We start from the raw sequence: 23,057 nt of genomic DNA, 5'->3' as shown, positions 1-23,057 counted from the left end.
CAACTTAGTGTCAACTTTAAAATATGGTCTCTCCTTCTGTTCCTGAGAACAGTCAACTCCTTATGGTGTTGACTGGTAATTTGGCAATTCTGGTAAATGCCAGATGGGCTTGGCTACACAGCCGCCACCAGCTATGTAGGGGGGAATTTGAGCTTCACAGCCCCGTTAATGTTGGAACAACCCAACATCAAGTGCATGTGCTACCACTCCCCTCCTCCTGATTGGGGGGTATATTGTCCCCAAGAAAACCCTATAGCCTACTGTGAAGCAGTTGCAGGTAGTGGTACCTGTGGTTGCCAAATCTGTGCCCGCCTGCCTGATCCGTTCTATGGATTAAGACAGACAGAGCAGAGTTTGAATTGAAACTATTAATTAAATGAAAAAGGACAGAAAAAGCTGGAGAGGAAAAGGTCAGAGAGAAAGGGAAAAAATCTTGAGGCTAATGTTGCAAAATGTTTTAAGTTAACACATTTATTATTCAAAAATCTTGCTACCTGCAGTGATAACATTAACGGTCTGCTGGACATTAGTCCTACTGTTGGTGGATGGGAAGGTGCAGCAGTCATTCTCTCTCCTGCCCATCCTTGTGTCCAAATGCTTAATCAAACTACCTCTCATGGGTGAAGCATGTGCTGGCACTCCCCTCCTGCATGGTGAGTTTGTTTTGCCTCTCTTTAATGAAGAAAAGCGACATAAGCTCTGTAGAGAATAGTTCATCCATCTTGTCACCATTATGTCACTATTTTATGAGGTGCCCCTAGGGACATTATTCAGAATTACCATGGATATACATGTACTTTTCCTCTCACATACACATATGAAACCAAACTCATTCACATACTATACTGAAAAGCTCACATACATACAAGTAAAATGCTTTTACACACACAATTGAAATGCTCTCACACACACAACTGAAACGCTCTGACACACTCAAATAAAATGTATGTTGTATAAAAGCATTTCAGTTCGTTGTATGAGAGAATTTCAGTTGAACAGGAAGTTGTTTAAATAAAAGCACACGTCTCACAATACAAGCGAACAACTGTTGATCGTACAACGACATTATGTTTATTGCTTCTGACAAGCATTGGCGCATTGTTTGATTTCTTCCAAAGTATATGCTCAATTTCAAACTAATCAGATGGGTCGGCTTTAGCCCACTGCTAGTTATCAAATGCCAGCACATCAGCGCTGGGAGGCGCCATAGGGAGGCGCACTCTGACCAGACAGACTCCTGGCAGAGCTGGAGAAGGAGAAATGCTTTAAGAGACAAATGTGACATTCACTAAGAAGTTACATAAAAAAACAATTATCTGTACACTGAATAGTTTTGAAGCTCTATAGATGGTGTAATTTATTGACCTTTGAGTAGGTCTTGTGGTTATTACATGTTTATTGGCTTAGTGTATAGTGTGTAGTGAGGCAAAAGGGTGAAAAAAGTTAACTGATAGAAAGCACATATTTGCTACAAGTGAATTTGATCAGCTGATTGTTTATTTTTGCTCTGTGTGGGCTACTTGCCTGAGAATACCTCAGAGTTTGCAACATTGCAATTAATGATACATCTAGTGGGATTCATAATTTCTCAGTCAGCAGGTCATTCTTTCTTTAAGCACTTTACCCAGTTTTGTTTGGATTTGTGCTTATTCTCTTGTCTTTAAGCTAGACTTACTGAATATCAGAGCAGCAAACAAGGCACTCTTCAAATCCTTCTCTGGCTCTAGTTGCTGACTGTAAGGCTCCTGTGTTATCTTCAACAATGTTAAAAAACTGCATAACTATTTTGTCTTCTGACCTTTTCTGTCAGAAGACGAAACAGTATTTTCACTTTTCAACTTATTCCAGACTGCTCTCCCTTAGTGAAAGAGTTAAGATTTAATATTCAATGTTTTATCTGTGTTGCATGATGAGCTGGTTCTTTCAATTGACAATCAGAATGTAAAATGAACATTTTCAGTCAGTAGTAAAGACAAAATAAGTCTAAAGTACAAATATATTTGGAATTTATTGCAATGGGAACCATAAACCATTTTTTTAATGGACATAAAACACAGATGTTTAAAACCACAGTGGACTACGAGGACAACCAGTGCTGCTCTTCCTTGCAGGGAGTGGGAAAAGAAGTAGAGAAGGCCTTTTAATGCCTTGGAAATAATAAATATAATCAAGTGACATCCAAATTATTGACTCATAACTAAAGTTATATGAAAATCTGAATTAATCAGGTTTAATTGATTTGCTTCAAATAGTTTTGTCCGATGGCCGGGCGGTGGCTTTACGTTTTTCAGAGAGAGACATGAGACAGAGGTAAAATGCAAGCACAAACGTGTCATTTATTGTCTTCCATACCGACAAGAGGAGACACCGACACCAACAAGCAACAAAAAACTTACACTGAAAGTAACTTGCTGTCTTTTATACACTCCCTCTTGCAGGTAATTAAGTGGGTAAAACTACTCAGGTGGGACCACCATCATTTAGAATAATAAACATTTACCCAAAAACCCAACACCACAGAAAAATAGAGCCCAAAGAATGAATATTTACATAAATACAAATAAATAAAGCATACTCAAAATAATCACATAAATCAGCATTGTTTATGGCTTTACTCCCCCCCCTCTCAGCTTCACGGTTTGCTCCTACAGCTCTTAAGCAGGTGCTTGGGCCTACAACACTCCTTTGCCTCCGCCCCCTGCTGAAGAGACAACCAGGAAGAGGTGAGTACTTGCATTGTTCGTCTTATCTTGTTTAAACTAATTTAACAACTGACTGAAATGGAGTAAAAGCAGTCAATACTATATCATGAACCTTGACTGTCACTGATTGAGGTTTCTTTCCACACAGGCAGGACGGCCAGACCCCCCCTGTGGAACTACTCACAAAAACAGCTATCAAATGTTTCACACATTAAATAAACAATCAAAATAACAATGTGTATGGCTCCTGCTTTATCAGTAATCCCCACCTTAATACTCAATTGACTATTTCAGGTAATGGAACCCCTGGTCTCCATTACATAGTTTGTTAGACATTTAACAGTTTGAACTTAGTTTAAAGCTGATTCACGTTTAGACAATTGTGGTGTTGCAAACCACAATTACAGTATATACTTAAAATCATTAAGGCATTTTAAATCTTATGTATTATGTCAATAACATATAAATCATTATTTAAAGTTATGGTGTACAGCTTTAATGTTAACTTACCTGAAGTGTAAGCTGGGATCATTGGCTGGGACCAACCATAGAATTTCACTTGTGTGTGTAAGGTTTTCGTGTGTGTGTGGGAGCGTTTCAGTTGTGTGTGTGTGTGGGAGCGTTTCAGTTGTGTGTGTGTGTGGGAGCGTTTCAGTCGTGTGTGTGAGTGTTTCTCGTGTGTGTGAGCGTTTTACTTGTATGTGTGTCAGCTTTTCAGTATAGTATGTGAATGAGTTTGGTTTTCGTATGTGAGAGGAAAAGTACATGTATATGCATGGTCCCTAGGGGCACCTCATATGTAGGTATAGGCCAGCCAATATTTAATGTGATTGGCTGTGTTTATTACAGTGGTGGGACAGCCACAGATGCCGGCTTAGTTTCATTTTGTGTCAGATGTAAAGAAAATTTCAACAAATATAACAAAAATGTTTTTTAATCACCCACTAGAGGACTGCAGCGCTGCAATAACCAGCCAAGTTCAAATGAACGAAATGACTCAAAAAAAGATTAGTTCAGTTTAATGATTTGAATGAACAAGTCTGTCAAAGCTTCGAACTTGCCATCACTACTTGATAACCACCATGCCTGATTGGGGAGGAAGTAGGTACTGAAATACTGTAAAGTACTGAAATGGTCACCTAACTCCTATCTTATCTCTATTTGGTGGAATTGGTGTTGTTAATACTCTCCCCATGTTACAACCATACCCGGTCTCCCCTACACAATTTATCCAAATATGTTGTGTATGCTGTTAGCACATAAGCCTATCGCTAAAATAAATAAATTTGAATGAATGCAGTTTGAGTAGATTTAACAGTGGTAAAGGGAGTTTTGATGGCTTTGCAGCTGCATTGCTGGACTTAACACCTGCTCCAGAGCGCGAGCTGCGTGTTTTCCCTCCACCCAGGTGGTGATGCCGCTGCTGTGGGAGGAGGCTCCACTCCTGTTAATAGACTGAGGAGTCTGAAGACATCACCAGTCCGGGGCTCAAGCCAGTCTGGCAGTAAGAGATCTTTACACTACAAAAACTGGGAGGCGACACGGAGAAAAACGGCCGCTCAGCAGGTGCGTCTAATGTTATTTAGTGTTTAAAAGAGCAGCTTGAATATCGCGATAGACACTCAGACCGTCGAGTTTACACTGTTGAAATAGTTCTGCAATGCGAGTTTATGTAAGGGTCGAAAAATAGTTTAGAGATGTAGCCTATTTTAGTAGTGGGGCCCTATTTACAATGAAAACTGTAATGTGCTACTGTAAAAAGTCCATTAAGAAAAATACAGTCCTTAGTAAAGTAATAGGCTATGTGATAACATCATAAAGCAGCAACCACACGCTTTATAGCAGATCAGCTGTATAAGAATATAAATATAAATAAATTATTGTAGGAATGTCATTGAAAACACTTCTATGGGAAGTCTGGGAATGTTATATAAATATCTTAAGATAATAAGCAAGAAAAATAACACTTATAATACTAATAATAAAAACAACCACAATTAATCAAACCAGCATAGCACAGCAACAGCATATTTTATTAGAACTATTTAAGAATATTATTGGATTAAAACAGTCACATCATGCTTTACTTTAAGAATATTATAATTAATTAAGTGAATAAGACTGCATGTGACTTGTATTGCTATGTGTCACTGCCTCTCCCCACCTGTATTAGGGGCAGTTATGTAATCCAGCAGCAACATGTAACAAGTCCACCCAAAATAATTAGCCAGGATCAGTGGAAACACCTCTGCAGGGTGCAGGACCTTTAGTGCATGTGGGTTTTTCTAGGTTCAAAATGTGGTTAAAATACATTCAAATTCCCTGGAAATGATGTGGTTGAAAGAGGGGAGTGGTAGTGAGTCCCTTCATGTAATGAAACAGAATAAAACACAAGTCATGTTAAAATCCGTGCAATGACAAAACCACAAAAAAATACCTGTAGGTCCAAAAACTCTAAACATGGAGAGTAACCTCAGATACCTTGAGGCTGGATATGACAAAACCTCTGTTTTCCCAGCATTACCCTCAAGTAGTCAATTAGTCTTGTACTAACTACTTTAAATCAATATTGATTCTACTGGAAGTAGCATCAGGACTAAACCCTGTACTTGGAAATACAGGTTCAACTGTGCTGACGAAATGTCACTGATGCGGTAGTTCTCAACTGTTTATACTAGTGAATTATTTTCATGCTGCCTCCACAGAGCTAAAATAAAGTGGATGAAGTAAAGCTGTATGAAGAGATTTAGATTTTCCAAAGACTTGTTTGCATTACAAGCTGTTTTCAACAGAGCAGAGCACTCTGCTCAACAAACACAAACAGCAGTCCTGATGCAGGACCCTTCATACTACAGAAACTTGAACGTTGAACAGAAAATAAAGCTAGTTAGATTATAGCCTTTCAACCCAATATTTTTCATGTTACAAGCTTGGTCCTAGAGCTGAAAAGATAAGAGAGTGCCTTAGCATTGTAGATATTTTCTCATACACCAAATTACTAGACACATTGAGACACTGACCTGATGATGGTGGTATATGAAAAGTCAGGATGTTACCAAAGTTACAATTTATACCGAGGGGGACATGAATATCTGTACCAAGGTTCACGGCAACCCGTCAAAAAGTTTGTGAGACATTTCACTTTAAACCTTTACAATTAGGGGATCACTAAAGTCATCTAATTTGAGATATTTCAGGATGGATTGGTCCATAACTTGGCCCGGTCAGTCAGTCGGTAAGTCAGTTGATGCATTGTGAGGTATTGTAAAATCACAATGAACAGAGCTCTTAAAGAAAAATAAGATGGTCAGCATTCAGAGATTTGAAAGATTTGTAACTTCACTTGTAATTTACTTGTGACTTGATTTGAGACTAATTGGTGGTTTAACCAGCCCAGTCTGCACGGGGAGTGACACAGTCTGACTCAATCTCAGCCTGTGAAAGCAGTTAATGTCAGATTTCTCAGATTTGACAAATCTGAGAAACCAACTTATCTTGAGATGTGGGTTTGAGCTTGACAGTTCTTTTAATTACCTTTTTTGCTTAAATTTTGACCTTATCTGTCACAATGAGTCCCCCAACTTTTATGAAGATGCAATACAAAATCGCTGGTGTACCCCCTTAACATCAGTGGACAAGTTATTATCTTTTGTATACTTCTGAAGAGCATCAAGTTATATCTTATATGATGACACATACTGTGAAAATTAATGTTTTGAGTGATCCTAAAGGTCTTGGGGGGGTACATGTGCTTTACAGAAGCAATATAAATAGTAGGTAAGTGTTTTAAATGTGGTTACAGGATGTTTTGCAATCAGGAAGTAAGATTTTTTTAGTTTGTTGCCGGATTAAAATGAACTCTTTCGTTTGTGTCTCCCTCAGGGAAAACCCAGTGGCTAAGCACCGCTATTTCGGAGGCTGCCAAGCCAAAGCCTGCATTAATTCCCAAAGCTGAGGTTAACTACAAAGACCAAGATCAAAGACATATCGGATATTTTCTTAGAGTCAGATGCCAAAGGAACAAGGATAATTTATCTCTGACCCCTGCTTTATACTTTATATATGACAGATGACTGTTAATTGTGATTTTGTTGCCCAACTGAATAGCACTGTCTGGCACTGTTTGACTGTTTAAAATCAGATTGAAACAGGAATCTGTGGACTATATAGAGTTCTAACTGGATATAAGGTGCTAATATATTGAACCTGGATAGTGCTGCAGGTCAGCAGTTAGTTCCATTCTGTTAAAGAGCTACGAAAGTGCTCAAACATGGCTATCATGGAAGTGGCAGACATCATTGTTGTAGTGATCTACTTCATCCTGGTGCTGGCGATCGGTTTCCTTGCCATGTTGAAAGCCAACCAAAGCACAGTAAGCGGCTACTTCCTCGCTGGTCGCTCCATGAATTGGGCAGCTGTAGGAGCATCTCTATTCGTTAGCAACATAGGAAGTGAGCATTTCATTGGACTAGCTGGATCAGGTGCTGCCAGCGGGTTCAGCGTTGCTGCATGGGAATTCAATGCTCTACTATTACTCCAGTTGTTAGGCTGGGTGTTTATCCCTGTGTATATTCAGTCCGGAGTCTACACCATGCCAGAGTACCTCTCCAAACGGTATGGCGGGAGGCGACTAAAGGTGTATTTTGCCACATTATCTCTTGTCCTGTACATCTTCACCAAGTTGTCTGTGGACCTCTATGCCGGAGCCTTGTTCATTCAGGAATCTTTAGGGTGGAACCTCTATTTGTCAATTATCCTCCTCATTGCCATGACAGCTTTGCTGACAGTCACTGGAGGTCTGGTAGCTGTCATCTACACAGATTCGGTCCAGGCGTCCCTCATGATCACCGGAGCACTCTGCCTTACAGGCATCAGCCTCTTCAAAGTGGGAGGACTTGAAGGTCTAACTATCTTCTTATTCATTAAAGTTTACCATTTATGCCATGTAATTAATTAAACTACAGTTTGATCTGCACACTATACCGTATGATAAATCATGTCATGCCATGTCATTTAAAGGATTGAGGACCAAGTACATGCAGGCTACTCCAAACATCACTGCCATCTTGCTGTCTTCACCCAACCTGACATATTCTGAATCTTGCCACCACCACCTCAAGCCGAAGCCAGATGCTCTGAAAATCCTTCGAGGCCCGAGGGATCAAGACTTACCTTGGCCAGGTTTCATACTGGGCCAGACTCCTGCCTCTATTTGGTATTTTGTCTCCTGTGGGAATACCCTTACACAAACTGTTTCACTATAGTTATATTGTTAGTTTTAGCCACATTGCTCTGCAACTTGTACGGGCCACTAGCAAGGACTGTTCACAGCAGTGCTTTGAAATAAATGGAAACATTAGCACGCTATTATGCTCAGGAGGAAAATGCTTAGTAGGTATAATGGAACTATGTTTCATATTCACCATATTAGTTCAATGACTTAGCTTGTTAACATTTACTAATTTACAAATGTTAGCATGCACTTCTCTTACAGGTATCTGTTCGAAAACCAAATCTAATGGAAAAGTTCAATTTTGAGCTGCTGATGGCACAAGATGAAGAGTCAGGCGCTCACCAAAGTGATTATAATTCATCCTGAGAGCAACACGGATGTCTGTACTAAATATAATTTGCAATATATCCAATAGTTTTTGAGACATTTCACAAAAAAAGTGAGATTCATCCTCTGGGAACCTCGAATGTCTGTACAAAACTTCATGGCAATCCATCCATTGGTTGTTGAGGTATTTCACTCTGGACCTTAATACTTTGTAGAGGATTTATTGTTAATCTAAGCATCACTGTGTGTTCCAGGTATTGGTGTGCAGATCAAGTGATTGTACAGCGAGTTCTGGCAGCAAAGAACATTGCCCATGCCAAAGGTTCTACTATCATGGCTGGCTTTCTGAAAATCCTCCCCATGTTCATCATTGTCATCCCAGGTAGAGCCATTATTGCTTTTTGAGTGACTTACACTTCATATCTTGACTGTGGACTCATTAAATGATTTATTTATCATCATGATTCCAGGGATGATTTCCAGGATTTTGTTTGCCGATGAGTTGGCATGTATCAGCCCAGAACACTGCATGGAAGTGTGCGGTTCCGCAGCCGGCTGTAGCAATGTGTCTTACCCACGTCTCGTCATGTCAGTGATGCCCGTTGGTCTCCGTGGCCTGATGTTGGCTGTCATGATCGCAGCTCTGATGAGCGACTTGGACTCCATCTTCAACTCAGCCAGCACCATTTTCACGTTGGATATTTACAAGATGCTACGAAAGCGGGTGTCATCCCGGGAGTTAGTGATAGTCGGCAGGTTTTTTGTGGTTTTCATGGTGATCATCAGCTTTGCCTGGGTGCCGGTCATCATCGAGATGCAGGGGGGGCAGATGTTCTATTACATCCAAGAAGTATCAGATTACCTGACTCCACCCATAGCTGCTCTCTTCTTGCTTGGTGTCCTGTGGCATCGCTGCAATGAGACGGGTGCCTTTTGGGGTGGGATGGTAGGGTTTGCCCTCGGAGCATTGCGTCTGGTTTTGGCATTTGTTTACCGCGAGCCTCACTGCGACCGGCCTGATGAGCGGCCATCTTTCATCAAAGATGTTCATTTCATGTATGTGGCGGCCATCTTGTTTTGGGTGTCAGCTTTGGTGACTGTAGTTGTGAGTCTCTGCACTCCTCCACCTGGAAAAGAACAAATCAGAACCACTACTCTTTGGGGGTTAAACAAGAGGGAGAGGCTAAAACTTCAAGAAAAACAAAATACTGGAGAAGACATCAATGCTTTGAAGCATCTAAACCATGCAATCCTAAAAGGAAACAGTTTGCTTGGTAAAGAAAAGTATCAAGACCACCCAAACATGCTCAATGGCAATAACGTAAATGCTCAACCATGCAATGATCATGCTATCACAGCCAGTGACATAGAAACCCACAATCCTATCGAGAATGGTTGCCACTCACTAACTGACCAATCTGACCCTAAAATGGTAGAAAAGGTAGAAGGAAGAGGAAGGAGGGAGGGGGCGGATGAAGAGGAGGGCTGGGAGATGTATGAAGGACAAGTGGAGGGTGGGAGATGTATGAAGGTTTTACATTGGATCTGTGGCTTCCAAGAGAAGCAGCTCAAAACTCAGGTCATTACCATCCAGGAACAGGAGAAGATCTTGGATGAGCTTCTCCATGAACCTCCACAAACCAGGATCATCCTGAACATAGGACTGGTGGTGATTTGCTCTGTCGGGATCTTTCTCTTCATCTATTTCTCCTTATAGGCTTGATTAATTCCAAGCAGTGGGCCACGTTTGTCCATAACCTACAAGCAGGAATGGTCTACAGGTAGGCCATATTCACTCTTCTTAAAGGTGCAGTATACAATTCTAATACATGTCTTTTGGTCAGATTTTTATAATATCTTCTCACAGTCTCCTAGGTGTCTGTTCTGTGTGTGTGCTGAAAAAAATCAGGTGTACCCTGCCCGAGCCTCACAGCACTATTCAAGCCATGACTTAAGTGTTGGATAATGTTAATTTACTTGCCCACGTTTATAGTTTTCTAAAATATGCTTTTGTTGTGATGATCGCTTCACCGAGCAGCCACAACATTATGACCACTGACAGGTAAATTGAGTAACACTGATGATCTCAATACCATGGCACCTGTCAGTCGGTGGGATATATTAGGCAGCAAGTGAACATAGTGTCCTCATAGTTAATGTGTTAGAAGCAGGAAAAATGGGCAAGCGTAAGGATTTGAATGACTTTGCCTGGGGCCAAATTGCGATGGCTAGACGACATGGTAAGAAATATACTCAGGAGTAGGCTAAGGAACAACCTGTTGAAAAGGTGTTTTTTTTTTATTAGCACTTTTTGTATGTTCTGAAATGTATTTTGTAGTTGGAGGGGGGTGTTGTGAACGCTGTTCAACAATCTAGCAAGCACTGAATGAAAAAGTATTCCTCTTTTAATAGGGAACTATCAGGAACCCCTTCAACAGTACAGAGGTCCACAAACGCCTGCCTTTAGGAGATCAGTGCAAAAATTGTCGTTATGGTGGTGGTAGTTAATTACATTCACCGACAAATTGGGAAAACACCCAGGAAAACTTTAAAGTTTATATTTCTATTTAATATGCACTTAATCTACATTAATAATCACATCATAATCCTGTTGCTTTGACTAGACTGGCTAGCAAGGGGCCAGTGTTGGGCAAGTTACTCAGAAATTGTAATATATTACTAGTTACTTATTACTCCTTAAAAAAACATTATTCTAACATTGGACAGGTTTGTGCAGCGGTGTTCACGAGAGCGAGGGAGAGAGAGAGAGAGAGAGAGAAAGAGGGAGCGAGCCAGGAAGTGCTGTACGAATATATGCTCCTCAATACAGCTCCTTAATCAAAAATGATTTTAAGCCTAGTAAAAATTTGGAAAATCAATATGTGGCGGTCCGCATTGATAATTATCCAAATTATAAGCTAATTTTGACACTGCTGTCCCTACCACCCCCCTTCACCCCCAAACAATGTAGTCTCCCCTGACTTTTTAACTTACATCATACCACCAGCAGCAAGAAGTGTGGTTGTTACAAAGCATTTAGCCTGGGCCTAATGTAACACAAGCGGCTGAAATTAAAAAAATAAAGCAAATAAATTCCGACTTTTAAACAGCTGTTTTACTGCACATGTAGCCTATTTAATAATAATAATAATAATAATAATAAATTGAATTTGTATAGCGTTTTTCTCGAACTCAAAGTCAGGGGGCAGTGAGGTATGAAGGGGCCAGGTGGTGAATGGCTTTGTAGGTAAGGACCAGGATTTTGTATGTGATCCGGTGAGAAAAGGGAAGCCAGTGTAGTTGTTTTAGGACTGGAGTGATGTGGTGCCAGGATTTGGAGCGGGTGATGAGTCGTGCGGCTGAGTTTTGGACCAGTTGGAGTCTTTTTATGTAGGTTGAGCTGATACCAAGGAGTAGTGAGTTGCAGTAGTCCAGCCGTGAGGAGATGAAGGCGTGAATGAGTCTTTCAGCAGCAGAGGGTGTGAGTGAGGGTCTGATTTTGGCAACGTTGCGAAGGTGAAAGAAGGAGGTTTTAATGACATGACGGATGTGGGGCTCAAGGGAGAGGGTTGAATCAAAAATCACACCGAGGTTGAGGGCCTGGGGAGATTGGGAGACAATGGTGCCGTCGATGGTGAGAGTGGGGTTATTGGCTTTGCTGAGAGTGGATTTGGAGCCTATGAGGAGGAATTCTGTTTTATTGCTGTTTAGTTTGAGGAAGAGCCTTGGGGAACGCCTTGGGTGACAGAGGTGTGGTTATGAAGCGAGATGAAGTGGGATCTGTTGGAAAGGTAGGAACAGTGCCAGGTGAAGGCAGTACCTTTCGATAACAAGGTCTTTGAGTCTGGTGAGCAGGATTTTATGGCTCACGGTATCGAAGGCTGCACTCAGGTCGAGAAGAGTAAGGATGTTAAGGGAACCGGTGTCAGCGGAAGTGAGGAGGTCGTTGAAGATTTTGAGGAGAGCAGTTTCTGTGCTGTGGAGGGGGCAAAAACCAGATTGGAAAGGTTCAAATTGGTTATTGGCATGAAGATGAGTTTGTAATTGTGAGGCGACTATACGTTCAAGGGTTTTAGACAGAAAGGGGAGGTTGAATGTTGGGCGGTAATTATTAAGGGAAGAGGGATCCAGACCAGGTTTTTTAAGGACTGGGGTGACAGCGGCAGTTTTGAAAGCCGAGGGGACAGTTCCAAGGGACAGTGAGGAGTTGAAGAGGTTAGTGAGGTAGGGGGAAAGGACGGTGTAGTGAACAACGGTGTGGATTTGTGCATTTTATATTGAATAAACTTGGAGCTACTCTAAATTCCTTTCTCCTCCCCAGAGAAGAAGGGGAGGGGTCAAAGTTGCTTTCTCTAAGTGCTAGCCCCACCATAAAACTGGCACCTTTTTGATTCCGAAGCTGATAACGCGGGGCCTGACTGTTAAACTGACAAAGGGACACGAACCAGCCATTGGCATTTCCCTGAACAGCCTATCAAAACTGGCCCCCCACACATGTTTCCGTGGCAACTGACCTTATTCTTTGTTTTATTACCACATCAAAGGGATACTCCTTGTCTCACCTAGGTGTGACACAATCCAGGACAGCTGAACTTTGAATGGCTAAGGACTGCAGTCTCCAAAGACTCAAAGCATTTAATTAAGTTTAATTAAATCTTTAGTTACCTGATTACGTTTGCCTCTATTTGAGTAGTTATGTTAACTGTTGTTGCTATCTGTTGTTGATATTAGTGCTGAAAAGAAAGTTACTTGTGCAGTGTTTTTATTTTCAGCAAGACACTCCTTCATCTAATGTAATCCAAGCTTTCCTCATGTAACCTGAGCTCCCCCAAGTGGACGAAATAAGTATTACATGCCCTCGTTGGAAATGCCGTTAAATGTATAAATATCCTGACCAATAATGTGACAATTGTTTCCTGTTACCAAATGCTTAGAACAGTACAACCGTTCAACCATTGAGGTTCGATTGTGGAAAATATTTGATTATAATACGCGCAAATAGATTTCTTTTTAGACATTAAGTTTAGAAAAGCAGTCCCTGGGAAACCTGAGACGCCCCCTGGGGAACCACGCCCCAGGCAACAAAAGAGCGACACGCGACCTGCTCGCTCTTCCCTCTTCCCTCTTCCCCGCTCTCTTCCACTTCTTCCACTCTGCCCTCTGGATGCTTCGGCACGCGCGTGGCGTGCCTCGCCAGGCAACATGCCCAGACTCGGCCAGCGAAACAAACAGGCCTTTGTTCGCCTGAAGCTACACACCTGAAGTGCCGAGACATCGATCTGCCTTCAGTTTGTTTTATTTTCTTTATTTCTTTTGTTTGTTAAAGTTATCAGTCCGTTAAGTTACACTGGGCTAATTCAGGAATGACCAAGTTCCATTTTAAGCCTTTTTCGTCGAGCCAACTTCACCGAGGTCAGACCAAGCCACGTGGTCTCGCCAGCTACAACGAAGGAAACCTGAAAACAGCCGAATTGCCAGACGGAGGAGGCGTTTTCAATCAGACACGGAGAACCCCGGAGAATCCCTAGCAAAAAGCCAAGATCGGGCAGCTAGCGTGGGACCCGTGCAACAGGCCAAAAGCAGGATGTCGACAAGCAGTAAGTCTTAACACACGTTCTGTGATCAGATATGTCCATGTTAACTCCTAAAATCATAGCATTAGTGTACTTTCATTAGCTCTTCTATGCCGTATGAGTCAAATGCTTCCCACAATCGAACCTCCAGGCTCATTGTTCAGCAAATGTTTATGTTCCCGGTATCCAACCATCTTTTTATCACCTTAGTTAGAGAATAAATTCACTGTAATATATTCAAGAGCTGTGTGTGTTGCCTATTTCTAGTCCCTGCCAAGAGAATTGACCCTTTAGATATGAGACTGACTGACTAGTAATAATTGTATAATTATTAAAATTACCTAGAGGTCCGGAGACTCTAGGATTATAACAACTCCGGTGGTGCCCTGAAATAAGGAAAATTTAGATTTTATGAATATTAATTCATAATTGGGTATCAATTCTCATAAATTTATTAAATTGCATGACTAAAATTTAGGTCTGCTACAACGGGGAGGCATGACTTCAAGAGTGGAGTAGGGAGGGAGTCAAGTGAGCAGGTAGTGGGTTTAGAAGAGCTGATGAGTTTAGAGATTTCAGGAGTGGTGACCAGGTCAAACTGAGAGGAGAGGAAGGCAGTGTGGAGGAGAAGGAGGGAGGTCAGGCGGGATAGGGGGAAGAGGGTCCGTGGTAGTTGCTGGAGTAGATACTGGGAGGTCAGATGCAGGGGATAGAGATTGATAAATAGTGTTGATTTTATCAGCGAAAAAGTGAAGGAATGTGTTGCAGAGATCCGGAGTAGAGGTAGGGAGGGTGTTGGTCCGAGGCTTGATGAGGTTGTTCATTGTGGAGAAGAGGGTTCTGGGGTTATGACAGGGGTTGGTGAATATGGAGGAGAGGTAGGCAAATTTGGCAGCAATGAGGACATCTTTGTAGGCAATGAGGTGGAGTTTATAGGCTTCATGGTGGACTGTGAGAGATGATTTTTTTGTCAGACGTTCAAGTTGGCGGCCAGTTTGTTTCATTTCCCGGAGTGCAGGTGTGTACCAGGGTGACGAGGTGTTAAAGGAGACGGTTTTTGTTTTGAGGGGGGCCAGAGTGTTAAGGGAGGTACACAAAGCAGAGTTGAGGTGGTTTGTGAGATCATCAGGTGAGGTGAGGGTTGAGTCCAGGTGAAGAGTTGTGGAGAGCAGGTCTGAGAGTTGATGGATTTAAGGTTGTGGAAGGTGATTTCTCTAAGGAGGTGGGGGCGTGCGGCTGGAGAAGGAATGGTGAACCGTATCAGTTTGTGATCAGAGAGGGGAAAGAGGCATGGATGGAGGTCGAGCACTGGTAGGTTAGTGGAGCAGACCAGGTCGAGTATGTGTCCTTTGTCATGGTTGGGGAATGTGACATGTTGGATGAGCGTGAAGTTGTCCAGTAAGTTGGAGAATTCTGATGACAGCTTGCAGGTAGGGGAGTCTATATGGATGTTTAAGTCACCAAGTAGGAGCAGACGTGAAGAGAGAGATGAGGCTAGTGTGAGGAGTTCTGTAAAATCAGAGAGGTAGGAAGGGTTTGATTTAGGTGGCCGGTAGATGAGGATAACTGTCATAGAGGAAAGAGCTTTGAAGGTGAGATATTCAAATGAAGATATTGAGGGCAGGGTGAGTTCAGTGATCCGGAATTGTAAATAACGGCGAAGCCACCTCCACGACGGGAGGGGCGGGGTTTGCAGATGTAATTGTAGACAGTGGGGGATGCTTGGTTGAGAGAGAAGAAGTCATTGGGTTGTTGCCAGGTTTTAGTAAGCAGAAGGTAATCCAGCGTGTTGTCAAGGATTAGTTCATGGAGGGCAGGGGCTTTATTGTTAATCGATCGGGTGTGACATGAACAACAAAGTCCAGTCCAGCTGAGCTGCCGCATAGTCGTGGATTTACGTCAAGGACGGTGCGTTCAGTAACAAGTAACGCAGCGTTACTTGCCTTAATAACTAGTAATAATATTACCGTTTTAGAAAAGTAATTAGTTACACTACTTAGTTACTGGGAAAAGTAATATTATTACAGTATAAGGTATCCAAGGGCTTTGGTATTGATCTAGTGCTTTGTATATTAGCAGCTGCTCAGCCTGCGATGCTTCGAATTATACAAAATAGAGTGTATTATGTGCTCAGGGTGTTTAGAATTTGCTTTGCTTTGTCTCTGGAATTATCTACCCATGTCCATACGGACATGAGATTTGAATTTAAAACACAAAACTTGCTTTGCAATAATGTTTGACTGGAGTTTTCAGGAGAGTGGACTGTTACAGGAAATGCTTACTATATCCTATAGCGCTTTCTTTTCAGTCTCCATATTTGAAGGGGTGGTAATTTTCAACACATAAGAGAGTGTTAGAGAGTAACCAGGATCAGAATCAGAAATACTTTATTGATCCCCGAGGGGAAATTCTTTAACAACTGCAACAGGCTGCATGCACGTTGGCGCATGCACACTAACAGCTTGTTATTATAACGCATGCACATGATACATAATGTTGTACATGCTCTAACAGACTGTTGAAAAGGAACACAACCTGCTCCTACTGCACACAAGGATGTGTTATGAAAACATGCGTTCATTGAGATCTTATCATGTGTTTTTTTTCTACACCTATTATAGAACTGAAAGTGTCTTCCACTTAAATGGTTTAAAACATTTTATGTAATTGTATTACATTCAATGGGATGTAATTATGCATTATGGTGTTGTTAATTTGTAATAACTGATGTTAACGATGGTTTCAGAATCACTTGGAATGAGTTCTTCATTCATTCCTCCTCTCTCGGATTTTGTTTTGTTTTTGTTATTGTAATTGTATTGTAACACTGTGCAATTAAACTTAGACTTAGAACCTGTTCTATGCAAAAGAAAGTGATTAAGTCAAGCCAAATAACTTGAGTGGTATTTCTGAATGTGGCTACTATGAGGATTTTCTCAGGATTAAGCAGAGGTGCCGGTTCTAAGTTGTCTTCCCACATCTGACTGGGAGTTCTTACACCTTGTTTTACACTGTAAAAATAAGGATGGAACTACCAAGATCGGTGTCCTTTGATCCAATGTCCATCCAATCCGATATCTCACCACTGATCACTTTAAGAGGTTTTATAATTTGACTGAAACGATACAAAGTTCTTTAAGTTGGCTGCAAAGTGTTTTTGCAGGTTCAAAAGATGTTTTTGAAGATTGAAAATTTGGTCTTGCTTACAGATTCTTGTATATGCTGTAATATTTCTCCCCCTAACTGAAAAAATGTCTAACCAAAGGGGTTGTTCTGGTCCACTTGGCCTCTGTCCTCTATTAGGATTTGTACATGAGGACTATTATGTTGTCCTTGACAGAGAATGAAAAAATAAATACGCTGTGAATTTTTGTTTGTTTGTTTGTTTATTATAATGACAGCTAGTATATTGTAAGCGAGACATCCAGCAGCCTTAAGTTGCCTGGTGGATATATCAAGCTCACCTCTGACACAGTTCCTGCCACCAACTATACACTGTAAACACACACCCAAAGTAGTCTTTCTTTTCGGTCAGTCCTCCACTTGGTCCAAACTATCTCAACAACTATTGGATGGATTGCCATGATTGTGACCACTGTTAACATGCCGACCTTAGCATTTAGTCCAGAGCATGACTGTGCCAAGTACAGCCTCACCGAGCAACTAGCGTGGCTGTAGACTCTTGTTCCTGTTAATAGGGAACTACAGTGACTTAGTTCTGTATCCAAGGAAGGTTAAAATCAAGGGCTGGACTTGGTATAAGATAACTGAAGACATTTCATCCATTATCCAACAGACTTCTTCAGTTCTGACTAACTGGTAGGGAAACTCAGCTATTTAACCTCTGTGTGGTCATTTGTCAAGAAGATACCACTGGTTCGTTAGTGCTCCTGGCTGTTGTAACGACAGTCGTGGTCGCTGGAGTCATCCAAGGCCAAATTTGAACAACCATCGTTGCCAGCCTCACCTGAGGCCAAAAGAGATTGTTTGTTTAGTTTCCTGGGAAGTGATGAAAGGACAGCATTATAAGTGGGGGATATGTGGTGTCGCAGACCACCTCCCCTGTTAAGCGACGGCTACTCAACCCGGGTGTAAATGGCTTCCTTGACACCTCTTTCAAAGATTCATGTTCTGTCTAAAATGTGGACCTGGTGATCCTCAAACGAGTGTCCTTTATCTGTTAGATGTAGGTAAACTGCTGAGTCTTGACCTGAAGAGTTAGCCCTTCTGTGTTAAGCCATTGCGTTTTTGTAGTGATTGTTTAGGCCCCATCCACACTACTGCGTTGGCAGCGCGGTGGTGCAGTGGTTAGCACTGTCGCCTTACACCAAGAAGGTTGTGGGTTCTCTGTGTGGAGTTTGCATGTTCTCCCCATGTCCGTGTGGGTTCTCTCCGGGTGCTCCGGCTTACTCCCACCATCCAAAGACATGCAGGCTAGGTTAATTGGTGTCTCCAAAATTGTCCTTAGGTGTGGATGTGAGTGCAAGCGGTTGTGTGTCTATGTGTGGCCCTGCGATGGACTGGCGGCCTGTCCAGGGTGTACCCCGCCAAAGTCAGCTGGGATTGGCTCCAGCCCCCCCACGACCCTGTACGCAGGATAAGCGGTTGACGATGGATGGGTGGATGGATGGATGACCTTTTGCTACGTTTGCACCTCCTGTCCAGACTACAACGATGAAAACGAAGACCTAAAACAGAGACCCCGTTTTGCGTTTCAAAACTCCAGAGGGCGTTTTAGTGAAGACGGGCCAAAACGTAGGACTCTAGATACAATGATGCAGCCGCTCATGCTCGGCTCTCTGATTGGGTATTGCAAAGCAGAAACACGATGCTGCTGACCAGGTTTTTGACATCATATTTTTATTAAAATATTCTGTACCGTGCAAATAACACTCATCTGCCTACTGTGCGTTTTCAGTCGTTTTAATGTAGATGGAGATCAACTCAAAAACGCAGCGGAAATGCTGGTGTGGATGGAGATCATATTCATATTCATATTATATCACGTCTTAATTCTCTGTTTGTAAACAAAAACGGAGTAGTGTGGAAGGGGCCTTAGTCTCCCCAACATACAGGTCTTTGCATTCCTCACTGCATTGGAGCGCATACACTAGATTGCTTTTCTTGTGTTTGGGTGTGCATTTTTTGGGGTAGACCAGTATCTGTCTTAGCGTGTTTTTGGGTTCTTAACCATCCTTGGATAACTATATCCCGGATAACCTTCACAGACATTTAGTTCTGTACTTCCATAAAGTTGGGGCACTCGCAAGATAGTGTGACTTTTTCTACCTACAATGTGGGAAAAAAATTCAAAAACACTGGATTCTACATTTGCCATGATGTACCTCAGACACATCTTTTTGTTATTCCTTCCCTGCTTGGCAAACGCCCCTGTCTTTCAAACTCCATGCCCCCAGTTTGTGACGCTGCCTACTTTTATTAAACTGTAAATGTTGGCTGCTTATGACCAGCTGCGTGGATTGTTACTTGGTTACTCATTGGAAATGTAGTTTGTGATAAGTTTATAATAAAATGCAGCACAAGAAGCTGTCTTGGAAAACAACTAAATGTGAATTAAAATTTTAATGTGAATGTAAAATTTCTGCTTCAAAGCAGAAGACCTGAGGCAAGGACACACCATGAAGCAGCAGATGATGGTACGTGAAGCATACTTCAAAAGAAAGCAACACAACAAGCAAACATGCCACCACTCAGTCAGTTAAGATGACATTGACATCCCTTTCCGCAGTGGAAAGTTACAGGCTGGAAGTGGAAAGTTACTGGGTAGACACATCCCACACAACCTCACTGCTAAAAATTACAAGAAGGGTCAGAGGCTTTTTTTCTCTTTTGTATCCTACAATACAGGCTGCTGCACAGTTGCTGTTTTCAGGAAGTGTCACTTGCTTTCTTGATAAACTGATAATCATAAAACAAGACAAGGAAGCACTCAAACTGAATAATGGTGCAAAAGTTAAAATCCTTGGAAAACATGATGTGCAAGTATGCACGTGGTAAACTCAGAGCTCAAATGTGTCTGTTGGAAATAAGTACAGGCTAAGTAGTTTTAACAAGTAGTAGCTCTGTGCTGCTGAATGAGAACCAATGCCTATAGAGCGTACATTTTGCATTGAATGAAATTTTAGATGTGAATGGGCACTTATCTGATATATAATATACAATTATAATATTATTGATTTATTGTTGAACTAATCAATCTTACACCGGTTGTCTCTTAAACTTTAACAGCTATTGAAAAGAGAAATTTTGGTTTCACAAAGTACCAATACAGCATGTAGGCACACATGGTTCATGGAAGACTTGAAACAGCTTTTCTTGTGTTGTTGGTTGTTGAAGAAGAAGGGTGAGCTGTATAAATATTAACTTTCAATTTGACCAAGCCACTTAATGTGTGTGTGTGTGTGTGTGTGTGTGTGTGTGTGTGTGTGTGTGTGTGTGTGTGAGGAAGAGAGCATAAAATAGCAACCCAATGGGACCTGACTAAAAACCACAGAATATGTGTTTGTGGGTCAGAGTTTAAAACCTACAACATGCTTGGAATTCATATGGGGTTTAATTCTGGTTAACCACCACCCAACCCATATGGTGAGCCAGTTGTTGAGGCAAAAGCCAAATGATACAATTGTCGGAAAGCTTTGTGAATGAAAGAGTTGGTGTGACTTGTCAGCAAAACCATCACATGCGCACATAATGGAAAAAAACACCAGCATAACATCTGCTTGAGTCAGCCTTCTTAACAGATTAAAAAATAACTGTCAGAATGCAACCAGAAGCATTTTGTCGCTTCCTGGTGAATGGCAAGGTCTTTCAAACTTCATACCGCCACTTTGTAACAAAGGATTTCTAGCATAAATGTTGTCATAACCTTGCTCAAAGGCCATGACAAAAGTGGGAAAGGCATGCTGCCTGAAGTGCACAATGTTTATTATAACAGAAATAACACTTCAACTGTTGGATGTGTTAGTCAGCAGCATCACTAGGTGTGGATGTGTAAACATGGTGTTAAGTGTTGTAATATAAACGTAAAACAAACATTTAACAAAACCAAAAAGGTGCCACTGCTGGCATAAAAGATGAGAGAGAGACATCCAGTCTAGGAGGTGGGGCTTTTATCTCCGGCGGAGCACTGGGCCCAGGTGTTCCAGATCCGGGAAGGATCACTGCAATAAGCACCTCAAATAGAAAACCACAACTGCAGTGCTGACAGAACACATACACCTTCAAGCCACAAAGGGGCTGTCACAATGGGAAGTCTCCATGGCTAAGATGAGATAACCTTGATAACATCGCTATGACATCACCAGGTAAACTGACCTTTAGGAGTTCCCCTTTAACATGCACAACCTATGAATTTATGGAAAAGTTGTAATGACATCAAGGAAATAAAAGCAAGCAAAGAATTGGGCATCCCAGTTAAATGGTTCGAGACCCATAATCCAGCTTGAAGGCTTTGTGCATGTCATCACCACCTCTGTACCTGTGTTAACTGTCTGTCTGTCAAACTGTAAAATTAAAGCAACAATGCCAGAAAAAACTTTATTTAAAGAGAGTGTAGAAAAGGCTACACCACAACAATCCTCCTTCTTTCTTTATTGGTGCCACCAAGGTCGCTTCGGCTACACTGATATCATGAAGAATATTATGCTGGAGTGACCTAAAACTCGGAGGAAAATAATTTCCAATAATTTCTCATAATTTCAAAACAATTTCCTTGAAAGTTTCCTGCAAAGAACTGTGTAATTTTAGTGCTTACAGGGAAAGTTGGAATTTACTTGAAAGAACTATTTAATCATTGTTCATTTATTTTTGGAAACTATAAATTTGTTGAATTGCATGCTTGCTTGTAGACGAAATTCAACTTTTTACACATTCTGATGTGTTTTTACTCTAATGAAGTGATGCTCTTATCTTGAAAGATTAACTGCTGCACCTTTATTAAAAGCTGTGCTTCAGATCCAGTTCATAATGTTAGCCTAGCAATTAATTTGTGTTAATTAAGTGGATGTGTACCAGTTTAACACTGTCTGAATGTTACTAAAATGAGCACCAAATTACATAATTCTTTCTAGGAAATGTCTTGGAAATTATTATAGTATTAGTATTACACAATTAGGACCTATAGAAACGCAAGTTGTTATCTCTGTCATCTAAACTGTGTGTAGTGCTCAATAAATTATCTTTGTTCTTTGAAATGCAAAAGAAAGTGATGTCAGCCATCTCACTTCACAGTTGCAAGCCAAGGTGGGTTAAGATAAGATATGATAAGATATACTTTATTGTCCCCGAAGGGAAATTTGTTTTGGACTTTGGAGCTTTACAAAGACAACACAAAATACAGAAATAAACATCTCTCAACACATACTCTCAAACAACACAGCACATGCTCTCATATACAGTAGACAGGTCCCTATATAGTAAGCACATTAACTCCTTCTTCCAATGGCAACATCCCTGTCGGCTGCATTCCCCGCAAATGTAGCACAACCCTTGTACAATGAGATATCACACACCCTATTAAAACAATCCTAAACTTGAACATGAGAGAGACACACTATTTAAATATGACATCACTCAAAAATAATTGCAGCATTCATCTGCTGTGCGTATAACTCACGCTATTTAATGAGTGATGGACCTGTGACAATCTGTTAGGCACAGTGACTTTAATAATGCTATATAATGCTACTGGTTTTCATTTATGGATTCGAGTTTCATTTAGAATTTGTCATTAATTTCAACTTAATTGGCGGCTGTCAAAATATACAGATTGCATGGGCGTGTACGCACACTTTATATACTTTAACATGTCAAACATGACAGGAGTAGAGGAGACCGGGGGCAATTGTAACATATTTTACAATTTCCTTAATAACTCACAAACTACTTGAGATACACTAGTCATTGGCGGGGGCAATTGTAACAGTGTGCGGGGGCAATTGTAACACTGAAAAATAAGTCATATTAACCAACTGCATCTCAAGTAAAAGCCTAGGCTAACTCAAAGTAATTACTTTACAGCTAATAATGTTACATAAGAGTTTTTAAAGGGTTCAGATTATCTTAGATGTCAGGCATCCTCTGCTCTCTCTAACTAGTGAACTAATCATTCTCTTTGGTTTTGCTGGGTCTTATACCATCAACTACTTTAAGTCCACTATACAGACAAACTGACAATGAAAGGAACTTTACTTTTGCAGACTT

The 23,057-nt window shown here is 41.2% G+C and overlaps 1 protein-coding gene across 1 annotated transcript; it reads left to right on the top strand.

Moving 5' to 3' along the window:
- Positions 1-4,189: 4,189 nt before the first annotated feature.
- On the top strand, positions 4,190-11,017 carry LOC123975958 (sodium/myo-inositol cotransporter-like). Its single transcript, XM_046057724.1, has 5 exons — positions 4,190-4,268; positions 6,585-7,603; positions 7,722-7,917; positions 8,517-8,644; positions 8,733-11,017. The coding sequence occupies exons 2-5, from the start codon at positions 6,973-6,975 to the stop codon at positions 9,977-9,979; spliced, it is 2,202 nt and encodes a 733-aa protein (XP_045913680.1). The 5' UTR covers positions 4,190-4,268; positions 6,585-6,972; the 3' UTR covers positions 9,980-11,017.
- The last annotated feature ends 12,040 nt before the right edge of the window (positions 11,018-23,057 follow it).

The sequence above is a fragment of the Micropterus dolomieu genome, linkage group LG01, assembly GCF_021292245.1.
Source record: "Micropterus dolomieu isolate WLL.071019.BEF.003 ecotype Adirondacks linkage group LG01, ASM2129224v1, whole genome shotgun sequence".
NCBI lineage: Eukaryota > Metazoa > Chordata > Actinopteri > Centrarchiformes > Centrarchidae > Micropterus > Micropterus dolomieu.
This window is presented reverse-complemented; position numbering and strand designations above follow the sequence as displayed.